Here is a 15408-nt window from a genome sequence, read left to right on the forward strand (position 1 = left end):
TGCCTAAAATGTTAATTAAATATATAAAATAAATGTTTCATAGTTTCTTCTATTTGTTCTACTTTGTTTTACTCTGAATGGAATGGAAAGGTGAATTTTCCCCCCTAATATTTTATCCAGAAGAACAGTGTGTGATGATTTGAAAACTGATATTCATTATATATATATATTCCTTGAGATAATATATCTTTCATGTTTTCCAATTTAATAACCAACATACGGAAAAATCTCAAGTTAATCCACACAGAAAATAATCATATTTAACGTGCCTTCCTCGTGAATCATTTTTCTTTAAAAACATGTTTTTAATAAAGATAAAATTCAAAATTGTAAAATCAGAAATAATTATGAAAGTAACAAACTCAATTTTAAACACTCATACCATTATAAGAGGGTAAAGAGCAGTATAAATAATCTTGAATAGTGATAAGGCATAAAGCAATTAATACGGGCAATAAGGACAGTTTTAAAAAGTAAATCAATAATAAGAGAAATCTGGAGATAGTATAATAACGCTGAGGGGAAAAGTTATCAATTGATATATATACAGAATATAGCTCTATTGACAGATACTCAGGACAAAATATTCTAACTTGAAAAGCAACAACAGAAAGGTTTTAAAAGAGTCAGTTATGCCTCTCTATAAGGTGAATCCAAAATCTACATTTTAAGGTGTTTCATTATGCCATGTTATACTATAAATATATTCAGAATTGTTTCTTGTCAACATCCATATTGAAATATTCTTATGTGACCATATGTATATTTTAAAACTAGAAAATAAAATCTGGTAAGATTTGACTTTTTCCATTTCAACAACCCCTTTTTAAGATTTGTGTCCACTAATTAATCACTGTATTACTGCAAGTTATAGGAGGAAGAACACTCCAAAGTGATAGAGAGCTATCCTCATGTTTATAAGTAGGTAAAAATCCTTGCTTTGCAGCAGCCTTATTTTCCTACCTCTTGCCTTACATGGGAACATCATAACATAGCATGATACAATATAAATACTAAAAAGACTTAAAATGTTTTAGAGCCACACTGAATAATAAAGACCATGTTTTTGTCATCACAAAGAGTTTTCTAAAATACTGGGATGATCTTACGACATTAGGGGCTAGAGGTGAGGGTACAACAAGCTCATCTACAATTTATACCTTAGTTCATGACATACCTACTGGAAAGAAATGGAATTGATCTGGCTGGTTTCTTCCCTTTAGAAGTTTATATACTCATTACATTGTTTTAAAGTGATTCCTCTCAGAAACCATTATTTTCTTTCTCCAAATAATTTTATTAAAAAGCAAATATAAATATAAAAGCTGAAGTATATAGGTAGCCACATGTTTCCGTGTATATAATTTATAGATACACATATATATATAAACATACATGCAAATGAATCCATCAGGAAGGTCAGTCAGTACAGACTATGTTAAAATCTAGTTTTTTGATAACTTCCACAAATTCTTATCTTCATAATTAGGAGAAACTTTGATATTTATTCTAATTAAGTTTGTAATACTGGCTTTCAGAACTTCCCAGGATACCTTGTAAAAAACATTGGTGCAAATACCATTTGCCACTAAAAGCAAACTTTATTTCCATCTTAGAAATCCTTCAATGAATAAACATGCCCCAAAATGTGTATCAAGGAAACCACTGAGAAAGGATTTTATTTTAAAAATATTTTATAAAGGAAAGCACCTTCTGTATGACTATAGAAGTCTTTTAAATACTGTACTGTTTACTGAAAATACTGACTTCAGAACCAAAAATTAATTCTGCAATTTTTGAGGGGTACAGAAAGTAAACATGATCTCTTTAAATATAAATCCCAAATAGTCTCATGATTCTATACTTTTAAAGAGTCAACTAATGAAAAAAGAAAAACTGTATACAAGGTATAGAAAAATTGAAGGCAAAAGGTTCACTAAAAGCCAACTAAGGATAGAGTATTTCCAGGTCAGCATTTAACAGAGCCACATTTCTAAAGTCTGAATGTATTTTTAGTGAAAAATTCTCAGATTAAAATATACATTTTATCTTAAATTTAAAGCTTTTTCCAGCTCACAGTCTTTCCATTATTTGCTTACATTCATGATATAAAACAGAATACCAGACATCCAGCCACCCACCAAAATTAGAGGATACTGCAGCCATCTCTGATGATACAGATTTTCCTTCTCAGGCAGGCATACACACACAATCACATAGCATAGGAAGAAAACAGCTTACTTACTTTGTAAAAAATCATTTTTAATGTGCCGTAGAAACCCATATTTTCTGTATTTTTCCCCTTCAGTGATTCTGTGCCCCCGTGTGTCCGGCTGCTTGGCAGTCTCTGACAATATAAACCTTTTTCAGGTAGGTATGTCACAGATTCTAATGTGGACATGCTCAGGCACGTCAGAAAAGGAAGATTAGGGAGCAGAACCGGCAACAAAACTCCACAGTAAAGGCAAATGCAGCTCAGTATCAAACCGCTTCTCGGGACACACATACATACATGCAGCTTGACTGAGAAGAACTCGAGGGAATAATGAGAGAGAACGGAGAAGATTATTGGAGGAGACTATGCCCTGTCAAAGCCTTGACTGAACAGATTCCTCCCTCAGCAGCAGAGGGATCAGATTACATCTTCCCTTGAACACAGAATGGTGCAGTCCAGGATTCAGCAATGCAGACTGCACATCAATTATATGGTGATCCGCTCCAGGGAACCCGTAAGCACACAACGCACTGAACAGAGGGAGGATGTGGGCAGCAGAGACCGCCCCCACACGACAGCCCCCTCTCCCCTTTCAAACTTTCAAGAGGTTATTTTTGTATTTTGTAAAACCCGCATTTTTGAAGAGTTTTAAATAGCAAGGAACATTTCCACAAATAAGTCTTTTCAGAAACATTTTGAAAATAGGATATATTTTCATACGGTCCCCCTCAACAGAGGCAAAGCATGCTATTTTCACTGTCATCCTACCGTAGTCCTGGCACAGACTAATCAGATTTTTCAAGTAGCTTGGATGGTACAAAACAGGCAATCCCGAAAAGAGAAATTAATATTCTCTGGGGTTGACTGACAATAAAGTAAACTGGTTTGGAGCCGACAGCATTTGCAGAAATTATGTAATCTAAGTTATATTTCAAACTGCATATTTTGGTATTGATTTAATAAAAACATTGCCTATGCTTTTCCATTTCAATCCTTTAAAACATAGCAATTTTCAGGAAAATTGCCATACACTTCATCAATTCTTACTAATCATAAGAATATCTTTGTAAGATTAACAAACTAGTACTACCTAAGTGTGTAAAGTTTGGCCAAAAGGCTATTTTATCCCGAAAAGAGTAAACACTGTGCTGGCTAGAGAGGCTTACTTTTATTTGCTAATTTAATCTGGAGTAAACAGGAGGCACTAGACTTCTATCTCCAAAATTATTTTGACAATCTATATTGCTTATCATTAAAAAGGCATTTTACATAATAAAGATGCCAAAGTTTGCCAGAAGGCAACATTTTTCCTGGAATGACTACTACACAAATCTAGATATTTCATCTTGCAACTTCCTTCACAACTAGCTTCAGGGACAATTATAAGATTCCTTGAACTAGAAAAGCCCATTATTAAGGTTCTAGTTAATTTACTCCTACCCTCCCCATTAGTGTTCTTTATTACAAGTAAATTGTGTGCCTATAGTTACCACTATTCGAAGTAAGTTTCTCCAGAAAAACAAAACAAAACAACCATTTGGACTTACTAACATTTTAATACTCTCTGCTATGGTGGTAAGTGGCTTTCTTTTAGTAAAATGGTTCTAAATACTGCATAAAGTAGTATCATAATTTTAAAAATAAAAATGTTTACCTTTATAACTAAGACATTATGTCAATGCAACATCTTTTACTTTAAAACATAAATGAAAATAAGATAACGTAAAATTTTATGAAGATGTACATCTTGAGTCTTCTAGAAATTATATTCTACTGTCTACTTGTCTTTAAAAAATCTCCTACTTGGCTCTTAAATTAATTCTTACCCTCAGGAACAATATGTACATGTACTCAGCAGAAGTTAGTTATCTAAATAATCTCACTTCGAAGGGAAGAAAAAAACAAAAAAATCTAATTGTTAGGAATGGACTTTATCATAAACTCTTTTGTCAGAAGTTCTGAGGACTCAAGATTTAGGAAAGGGGGAAAAAAGGTGATTTTCCTCAATGTTCTGGGCTATGAGAACACCTGAAATTTCATCCAGAATTTGTCAGTGGTAACAAGTTTTCCATAAGACACGTGTAATACTAGTGCTATAATAGTATATACTTTGGCTTCAACTGAAATCATGTCCTATTTCTAGTTGAACTAACCTTTTCAAATTAAATCTACTCAGTTAAGAAGAGACTAACTTTAATGAAGTAGGGGATACTGTCTCAAAACCTAAAGAAAATATCTCTTAACTTTGTATATTCAAAGGACTGCTCCCATGGTTATATGGCTCCTACTTAGGGCTGTGAGTTACAAGAAAACCTGTTCCCTACAAATATTGTTTGTATGTGGGTACTGTCCTGTAGATCCATGTTTTATTACCAGGTTTGTATGCTTCAAACATCAAAATGATATACAAAAAAGTCTACACTGAGAAGTCTTTCTACTACCACATATCCTCCATCTACCATGGTTCCCACTTGGGAATGATTTTTATTGTTTATCCTTTAAGTGAGAAATGCGAATGTTTATAAGTACTAATGAAGACCTTGTCTTCCCAAGTATTTAAACAATTCTCCCTAATATCTTATGATGTTAATTTGAACTGTGAAGAATCTGTCAAGCAAAACTAGTCAACCAAGCTTCTAACTGAATTTCAAATTAACAGAATAAAAATGATTTTCAACATTCTCTGACGTACTATCAATGAAAACTGTGATCTATTACATTACTGTCATCATAATCTTAATATGAACAAAGCAAATAAAATCACTCGCATTTCTATTTATACCACTCTTGGCTAAAATATAGTTTGAAACTTTATTCAGATTTAAGTTTTCAGTAATATAATATTTAAAAATTTTTATGGGTTTGTGTCTGTATTTATCTTATCTCTGTGACAAGAAACATTTTAAACTTTAGATCAGTCTATTATCTATGTTAAATAAGTTTTTTTAAAGTATTTTATGCCTTACACTAAAATATTAAGTAGTAAGTTCACAGGAAAGAAGGTCAACCAAATAGCTAAGAAACCAAATAGCTAAGTTAGTCAACCAAACAGCTAAGAAAATGCTTATGTTTGTCATCTATATTTTTAGAATTACTATTTCACTATATTAAATATATTTTCATTACAATAATTTTCATGGAATTTCAGCTAGGCAATCATTTCTCCCATTCTATACAAAATTAATTCTTGTGTTGACTGACAACCTAGAAGCATTATTGAAATTCCATTAGCAAAGGGAATGACCAACAATAAGGTCCTGGAATAAAATCCATCTGCTAACTCAGACCCAATGCTCATCTCATCACAACTCCACTGTGCTAGGTGTAGAAGTGGAACTAGCGTGCTAGCATAGAAGTTAGAAGTAACGAGGAAAAAAAAAACAACACAAATATATGATGATATGTTTGCCTCTGGGGAATGATGCCATAGAATCATTAACCTGTGAGCTCCTACCAGAGAAATGGCTCTCTCTGAACAAATAATTGGGACGACTTAAGTTTTTAGAAGGGCAAGTTGTGGTTGTGAGCAGAAAGAAAAAATAGTGTACATACAGTGAGAAAAATATACACAAATGGTCTTAAGCGGATCATGTATCTTCAGAGAAATACTTTTCTTTATATATAATGTCAACATAAAGGATGTAGTTAATAGAGTACTTTACCTCACCTTGACTCTCAAGAGTTCATTATTTCCGTCTTATATATAGTTCTATTACTGCAGTTATCATAGTTCATTGTCATTATTTTTATACATCTTTCTCCTCTATCTCCTCCCTAAAGATTCACATCTTACTCAAATTTATTTCTAGGGCATCCAGAAAATGATACAAAACAAATAATTAATATTTTTGAATTGGCCATACAAGCAAATATCAGAAACCACAGCATTATTTTTCTAAAGCTTAAACATATATTACAATCAGTACTAAAAAGTTCAACTCAACTAAAAAGTTTCTAATTAGTGGAAAATACTATGAATACTATTAGTTCTTTTCATTACCTTGCTAACATTTAAAAATACACTTCCATTTCATAACAGTAGGAGAATGTGTTTATATTCCTATGTCAGTGATTTTATTATTATCATGACAACACTTTGTACTCTAGAAAGGACTAGGAAACCACCACAGGTAGCTGTCTTGCCCTGAGCACAGAATTTAGATTACAGACAGTTCAAAATTACAGACAGTTCAAAATTTCAACATCAATGAAAGGAATGCCAAGCATGTTGAGACTGAAATACTTTTTGAAATTTCACTCACTCACTGTCATTAACTTTCTGGGATGTGAGTGCTTATTAAAAGGTTTGCTTATTAAAACTGGCAAACTAATAAACCCATTCTATTACAGATATCAATTGGAATAGTATATATGCCCAGCATTTACATTTTCACTAACACAAATAGGTGGCAGTATTGGCCAATAAGCAATTTTCCATATTTATTCATTCAGTAAGCATTTGTTTAGCACCTACTTTGTGTTGGGCACAGAATATTATATACATCAATTGAAACTTTGTTCTTTCTCCATTGGAAATATAGTCAATTAACACAAGAGCATAGTGTAATGTAATATACACAAACATCTGACTGTTAGAACTCATACTGAAATTAGTTCTAAAAAATTTTTGAGAACATGTAAAATAAAACAAGATGAGCCAGCTTTACTTCAAAACTACCATCTAAGTAAACAAATACTGTGACACTAGTGCCTTAGAAAAAAATCCCAAACACTAAACACTGTAATAGATAATCTTACTTTACTTAAACTTATTTTTTGGGGGGAAGGGGATGTTTATAATATATATAATCCAAACCTCTGTAAATCAAGCTGCAAATCAAAATGTTATAGCTGACTGCTTTTAAATAAATTTTAATATAATTACAGAAGTAGTAGTTTTGCTTTTTTTTTTAAAGACATAGTCATACTCTGTTGCCCACGCTAGAGTGCAGTGGCGCAATCTCGGCTCATTGCAACCTCCACTTCCTGGGTTCAAGAGGTTTTCATGACTCAGCCTCCCAAGTAGCTGGGATTACAGTCGTGTGCCACCACACCCCACTAATTTTTCTATTTTTAGTAGAGATGGGGTTTCACCATGTTGGCCAGGCTAGTCTCGAACTCCTGGCCTCAAGTAATCCGCCCGCCTCAGCCTCCCAAGGTGCTGGGATTACAGTGGTAAGCCACCGTGCCCGGCCAGAAGTTTTAATTCTTGAAGTTTAAGCTATTTAAAACTCTCCTTACAAAGATACAGCCTCTGATGATTTGACACAAATCAACTGCTGTATTAGTTCCAACAGTGTAAGTTTTTTCATTCCTTCAGATTGGGCCAAATTAGTCATCTGATGGACACATGCACAAATGTATTTATCTACAAATATATAAATATACATACATACATAATTCGTACCCAATAGTGCAAGTTAAGAGTTCTATTTATGCCAGCCACAGAATAAAATAATATGGGGGTTTTATTCGCTCCTCTAAAATTTATATTGTTACAGAGCTGTCAGACTAATACTAAGTCAACATCCTCTACTTTTTCACAGACAGCCGGCATCAGTGCAATAATTTGACAACAAAGTTAGCAAGTCACCCTGGAGTTTACTGATTTATCCAGAAAGCAATGAATCTTTCATGCTTAAAATCCAAAATAAACTACCAATAAGCATTTGGAATTCATAAGTTTCCTCTCAAAATTTTACTGTGAATTTCTTATAGTAATACTTTCAGTAAAGTAAGACAGATATCATGGAAAAAAAGTATAAAATGTAAGTTTGACTTCAAGAAAAATGAAACCACAAATATGACCCAGGAAAGAATTTAACATGGAGAAAAAATGAAATCAAATTTCCCTCAATATACGGCCTAAACCCTATTCACTCTTCTGCTTTCTTTACACAAATCCATATTTATTGCTGCTGTTTGTGATTTTCAAATATATTTGCCTGACTTGAGAAGAATTTCCCATAGGTGTGATATATTAATCTTGTATTCATTTCAAGAACTGTTTAAAATTCTGGGATTAATTTCCTAAATTAGTGATTAGTCATGATAAAAAAGTTTTGAGAAGAGAGCTAAAGACTAAAAAAAAAAAAAAACGGTATAGCTACTAAATCAGCAAAAAACATTAACAGCAGGAAGCCATAGAGTGATTGTGGATGTCATCTAATTCCTCTTTGTTTGTGGAATGAACACAAGCAATGGAACCAGAGAAACCTGGATTTAAGTGCAAGTTTTGCCATTACCAGAGTGTAATGTTAGGTGGTTACTTGACCTTTACGAGTTTGTTTTCTCTTTTTATAAAACAGTAATGATATACACCTACCTTACCCACCTAAACTACAGAGTCACTGTGAGGACACAGAAAATGCCTAGCACATAACAGATACCCTAGAAATGGTAGCTGTATTTAACAGGTGAGAAAAGTAGGTACAGAATTAAGTGTCTTGCTCATGCTTAAATAGCTAGCTATATTTAGAACCTTGGTCTCTGGTCCCAAGATCAATAATTCTTACTGATTTCCATTAGATACGTGGTAGCTCAAGTTAAGCTAAAACACGAGACATTGTTAAAGAAGAAAAAAGTGTTATATTTTGCAAATAAGTATGTATGTAAATTACAAGTAAATCTTGATTATTCAGTTTATTGAATCATTATTTTAGGTCCATATTAACTATGCTTCTACCACATCTGGGAAATCTGAGGCAAAGGCCTGGTGATGGGGGAAAGGTGACAGAAACTGAGAAAATTTTAGGTTAAAAAAACAATCAATTGAGAAATAAGTCACCTCCTATGTCCCAATATCTGCGAAATGCTACCAAGGGCAAACAAAAACATTGCAATTACCTTCCTCCCACAAGATACTTAAAATCCAGGTGACAAGATAAGAAATGAGGCTGGGTGTGGTGGCTCACACCCGTAATCCCAGAGCTTTGGGAGGCCGAGGCAGGAGGATCATTTGAGGCTACGAGTTCAAGACCAGCCTGGGCAATATAGCAAGACCCCATTTCTATAAATAATGAAAAAAAATTACCTGGGCATGGTAGTGTGCACCTGTAGCCCTAGCTACTTGAGAGGCTGGGGCAGGAGGATCGTTTGAGGTTGCAGTGAGCTATGATCACAGCACTCTACTCCAGCCTGGGTGATAAGGCAAGACTCTGTCTCAAAAACAAACAAACAAAAACTACCAAAAACAAAACAACAACAAAAACCACGAAGACAGGTGAGGCAGGAGAATCACTTGAACCCGGAAGGCAGAGGTTGCAGTGAGCTGAGATCGTGCCGTTGCACTCCAGCCTGGGCAAAAAGAGCAAAACTCAGTCTCAAAAAACAAAAAAACCCCCACAAAGACAAGAAACAAATAGAAAGCAATACTGGACTATATATCAATTGCCAAATTGGGTGGAGTGAGGCAGAAAATGGAGAAGTTATTTTAATAGTCTGAGAGTTCATAAATGACATGGTCTTGCTTCTGTGTTTAAAAAACAGAAGTTTGGTGAGTGTTGAGAGGGAAGAAGGAAATTACCACCTGTGGACCTGAGATGTAAATGGAAATACGACTATTATTAACTTGCAGGATTAACAGCATCTATTAGACTTCTAGTCACTGGTCTTACAAGGTTCATTAGGGGATAACCCATGTGATACAATTATTTCTCCTAATTGAAACATTTAATACTAGAGTTAAAATGTTATTTAACATATTGTTAAATTTCTTCAAAATACCTCCTGTCATGACTCATCATTCCATCTTAGGGCATTATGTGTCTTTCTGTACTAGGAGAACTTTACTGTGTGGGTGTGAAGACTGTTGACTTTTTATTTTAGTTACAAACACTGACAAACAAGGGGACTTTCTGTCTGAACAGGCATTCACACTAGAAATCATACATACAAGCAAGTTGTACTCCTGAATACACGGCGTAGGGAAATGGTGTAGAAAACATTCATTGAAATTGTATATTCTCAGAAAAAGTTAATGAAAAAACAATCCAAAAAGTTACTCGGGGCAACAGGTGAGTACACAATTCACCGATTCTTGCCAACATGTGACTGAAATAACCTGTCCTATTCAAAAAGGTATAGCTCACTAAGAAAATTTTCATCTTGTTCTACCCCAGCCCTTTCTCCCCACACCTCTACTGTCTGGCCCCCAGACTCAAAGCCTCTTTTCTAAAGAACAGACTTCACTATAGAGCATTTTGAAGTCTCAGAAACCGTTCATCAGGTACAGAGCTAGGTGACTATAGAAGGGTGACTGTAAAACTAGAAGGTATGTGAGATTCGATAACACAATGTAAGGTACGGTCCTTTTGAAAAAAAAGCATATGTTTTATGTGTGTGCGCACTGTGTATGCATAGAGAAAAGCCTAGAAAAATATATTAAATATATATATATAAAATATATTAAAATGCCAACCAACATTTGGCTGGCAGATACAGAAAGTCCAGATTCATACTTACTGCACTTTTTAAAATATAGGCACCTCTTCTCATCAAGCATCTTACTAATTTTCCAGAAGAATTCAAAATGACAAGGCATAACTTGAACCTATCTTTTAAAACTCTAGTTATGAATCAAAGTCTGTGAATTCAAACTGATTTCACTAATTCAAAAATATTTATTGAGTACCTATTTTGTTTTGGTGCTAGGCCAGTGAGAAACAAAAATAACACTGGGTTCTTGCTCTAGAAAGTGTGCCTCATGGTGATCTTTAATCAATTCTTTGTTTTTATGTAGCTTGCTTGTTCTTTAAGTATTCAAGTGTTTGACATAGCTGTCAAGTGAGTAGGGAAGAACATAGTAATCAGGGCCCCACTACATTTTAAAAAGAGGATTATATTCATTTTTAAAACATTAATTTAAATTTTTAAGCAGTTCCTATATACATATATATACTTTAACAAATTACATTATTTGCTTTAAAAAAAAATTGAGAATTCTATGACTAGCAAATACTTACATGACTCCCTACCTGTTTAGGAGATTCCAAAAGACTCTGAAGGTTCAATAAATATTTTCAAGACAACTCAACTTGAAAAGGTATCTAATGTATATTTGTCTTTTATGTGCAGTGAACTGTAAGACTGATAGAAGCACTTTGCTATCTTCTCAACATTCTCATAGAAATATTTTATTTACAGATTCACTTTCTTAAAATTTATTTTAGCACATGATTTAAAAAATATTTACCTATAAATACTTGAGACCTCCAAATGTTTGAAAACTAACTTTTGCCAGGCATGGTGGCTCACACCTGTAATCCCAGCATTTTGGGAGACCAAGGCGGGTGGATCACTTGAGGTCGAGACCAGCCTGGCCAAGAGTGAAACCCTGACTCTACTAAAAATACAAAAATTAGCCGGGTATGGTGGTGTGCACCTGTAATCCCAGCTACTTGGGAGGCTAAGGCAGGAGAATTGCTTGAACTCGGGAGGTGGAGGGTGAGCCAAGATTGCAACACTGCACTCCAGCCTGGGAGACAGAGCTAGACTCCATCTCAAAAAAAAAAAGAACAGAACAGAACAGAAAAAAGAAAGCTTATCACATTTAATACATGATTCTAAAAACTCCTTTATGTGGAATGAATATCATAAGTTTCCCACCAGTTGCATGAAGGCATGGTATGTAATGATGGAATGATGACTACTAAACAAATATGAATTATAACTAAAATTAAGAACTGCTCCTGATATGAACAAGTGCATATAGCTGTGGTCTGTTATGAACTGCTACATGGTAAATTGAGACCACTTTTTAAAGCTAAATCTTAGATTTCTTAAAATCTAAGTTTATGAGTCAATGTATGTTCATAATTATACAATATGAAAAAATCCTATGAGGAATAGTCTAAATCTACCCAAAAGAATATCAATTCAAAGCTAGCAAAAGGATGCTGAACTTTAGTGTAATCTTAAAATTCCAGTATTTTTTAGTTCATGAGATAAAGAAGACACACACATATTCCTTTCTTCATTTTAAACCTTTCCTTTAAAGTTATTCCAACAACAGACAACACAGCATATTAAAAAAGAACTTAGGGCCGGGCGCAGTGGCTCATGCCTGTAATTCCAGCACTTTGGGAGGCTGAGGCAGGTGGATCACAAGGTCAGGAGTTCAAGATCAGCCTGGCCAAGATGGTGAAACCCCGTCTCCACTGAAAATATAAAACAAATTAGCCAGGCATGGTGGTGGGCACCTGTAGTCTCAGCTACTTGGGAGGCTGAGGCAGAGAATTGCTCAAACCCGGGAGGCAGAGGATGCAGTGAGCCAAGATTGCACCACTGCACTGCAGCCTGGGCAACAGAGTGAAACACTCTCTCTCAAAAAAAAAAAAAAAAAAAAACAACAAGAACTTGGAACAGTTTTCAAGAGAAGATAAATGAAGATATCTTAATCATCATGATCACAACATAAACAGCAAAGATTAAAATTAAGTGGTATTTTCTAAGATATTTTTAGTCACCTGACTTTTATTAAACCATTGCAATAAACAGATTTTGTTACACTAAGATGTAATTTACCCCCTACCAATCCATTTATTTCAAAGACTTTAACTTTGTGAGATTCACAATATTTGTTTATTATATATAGGTAGCACAGAAAAAGCTAGTGACTGAGAGCAATTCATGTGAGCCTCTAACTCCAAATTCCATTATAATATTATCAGTCTCATCCAAATGAATCCTGAGTCATGTAATGATTCTCCATTTTCTAAACAATAAAACAAGAGAGAGAAAAAATTAAGCAGTGATTCAAATGTTACATTTTTAGATCTAGATCTACCACATTTTAGAAATATTTGTCCAGGGTTACTAAAAGCCAAGCACTAAGCAAAAAAGATGCAAAACTGAGCAAGATGTAATATCTATCCTGGAAGCACTCCCAACTCAGGAGGGAAGGACAGGCAAGTCAATAAAAAATGACAAATCCATTTGAATAATAAGTGAAACTGCTTAATTTGTATGACAATATATACAACTAGAAAGAGGAAGAGATAATATTTTCAAGAAATGCACATGGCTATATTTTAAACCAAATGTATAAAAGAAAAATAAACACTAGATTTTAAACTGACCTGAATGCTCTTTCAGCGCCCACTATCAAAGATGCTGCAAACTTTATTCCAGTTTGAATAAGCAACTCCTTTTCAAAAAGATGTTTTCTTAAGAATACAATGTATACAGGGAAGGAAACTCACTATATGTCAGGCACTCTTCCTAGGTGTTTTTCTTATATTAATTCAATGAAACGGTTTAACAACTTTCTGCAGAAGGTACTATTATTATCTTTATTTTACAGATGAGGAAAGAGGCAGAGAGTTTTAAGCGACCCCAAGGTCACTTAAGGTAGATGCGATTTGAACCTAAGGAAGTCTTGGTCTTCAGTTTACAAAAAAATAAAAATAGGGTTCTCTATATACAAAGCAAGAAATATTGGCAGTTTAAATATCTCTAAGATGTTTTCTTAGTTATTTCAGTATGCAAATGTGTGATGTGAATATGAAATCCACACTAGAGCCACTGCAGACTTGCAGAAAGAAGAGACGGACTATGCAGCTAATTGTGTACTGTGATACACTTTATTTCTGGGAATTCACCAGGAGCAGCTTGACAACAAGTTAATACACTACTGCCAGTGGCTCCGCTTGGTTAAGAACTGCTCTTATAATCTGTGACATTATATTGAGGCCAGGCAGTCATCAGTGGGCATACTAGAAGAAACACAAAAACAAATGGGTTTTGCTTCCTTTTCCCAAACCCTCTCAGGACCTCTATGTCTTACTCTCCTTCCTTCATGTCCTATGCTTTATTTCCCTAAAATATGAAATAAAAGAGAGCTGAAAACAGAAACATCAAAGGATCTCCATTGGAGTGTCCTTTCAACGAAGCTACTAGGTTTTTTCCTCCTTACCAAAATGATTTGAACCCTATGGAAAACTGGCAAAAGTTATGAATCATAATATTTATGAAAGAAACTGCTTCAAATGTTCTTTGTTGATTACTCAAACCCAAATACACTTAATAAGGGACTATGACTTCTTCATTGAAAATTTTTTTAGTACACAGCCTAAAAATACTTGACTTACTAACCAAGTAGTAACAAATACACAGGATTTTCCATCTGAATACATAGAGCACATGCTTTTCAATATGTGGCTATCATTCGGGCCCTGTTTCTTAACTTCATTACATAAGGCCTTTTTTAAAGAGCCAATCCATGTTCAATAATTGTCCATTTGATCCATGTATGGTTATCATTCCTAACACTGAACATCTGTATTGATACATATGTATCTCTGTGATTCTACCCTACACTTTGTCTCAAGTATCTCCATAATTATATTCTACCTAAGATACATAATTACAACACAGGCAGATTTACGTGGTTATTTCAGTCTGCCACAGATACTCTCATTCATTCAATATAATAGTTACTTAGTTGCCTAACATAAGCTAAACTAAGTCTTGTGTCTGTTTCATGGCTGGAGTTCACAGCATAGTGGGCAAGATAATGAGACAAAACAAAGCAAAACTGCAACTGTGGTAAATGCTGCAGAGTGTTCGAAGAGTGTTAAGAATGGTGAGGTTTCCACCTAGTCTGTGGGTTCACAGAAGGCATCTTCTCGCCGAATGAATGACTGAGCTAGGTTCGGAGCAGGGAGGGGTAACCATCTATAGCTAGAGGACACTGAACAGAGGTAGGATGGCAGGTGTAAGATGAGGCTGAAGAAGTAGACAAGGGATAGATTACCCAAGACCTCGAAGGATTTTGGGTTTTACCATAAGAGTAATGAAAAGCTAATGCTGCATAGTAGTTAAGAAAAAGATATAATCAGATGTATTTCTTGAAAAAATCATTCAAAGTGTAATGCTGAAAATAGAATGGCAGTGATTGAGAGTAGATGTGGAGAGACTGTGTGAGGAAGTTATTCCACTAGACCAGGCAAGAGATAATGATGGCTTCGATTAGCTGGGTAGAAACAGAGATGCATAGGAGTGGGCAGTTAAGAGACATTTAGGACATCAAACTGATAGGATAGTAACAGATGGGTCATGCATGGCAAGTAAAAAAGAGGAAGGTATCAAAGATAACACCTGTTTTCTCACTTGTGCAATTGGATAACAAGGACTGGGTTAGTTGGTTGTTTTCTGTTTTCTGGGGGCCAGGGGTGAGGAGGATCTTGAGATAT

At 34.6% G+C, this 15408-nt stretch overlaps 1 protein-coding gene across 4 annotated transcripts in view; it reads right to left on the reverse strand.

Moving 5' to 3' along the window:
• The window catches only part of FBXW7 (F-box and WD repeat domain containing 7), a 216583-nt gene that overhangs the window by 28961 nt on the left and 172214 nt on the right, over positions 1-15408 (reverse strand). Inside the window, exon 1 of one of the 4 annotated variants that reach the window (XM_004040508.4) lies at positions 2246-2678. The exons of the other annotated variants lie outside the window; for them this stretch is intronic. Coding sequence (XP_004040556.1) covers positions 2246-2506 — 261 coding nt within the window. The 5' untranslated portion in view covers positions 2507-2678. Of the gene's footprint in view, positions 1-2245; positions 2679-15408 lie in introns of those variants that run through there. 4 annotated transcript variants of the gene reach the window in all.

This window comes from Gorilla gorilla, chromosome 3 (assembly GCF_029281585.2).
Source record: "Gorilla gorilla gorilla isolate KB3781 chromosome 3, NHGRI_mGorGor1-v2.1_pri, whole genome shotgun sequence".
Lineage (NCBI taxonomy): Eukaryota > Metazoa > Chordata > Mammalia > Primates > Hominidae > Gorilla > Gorilla gorilla.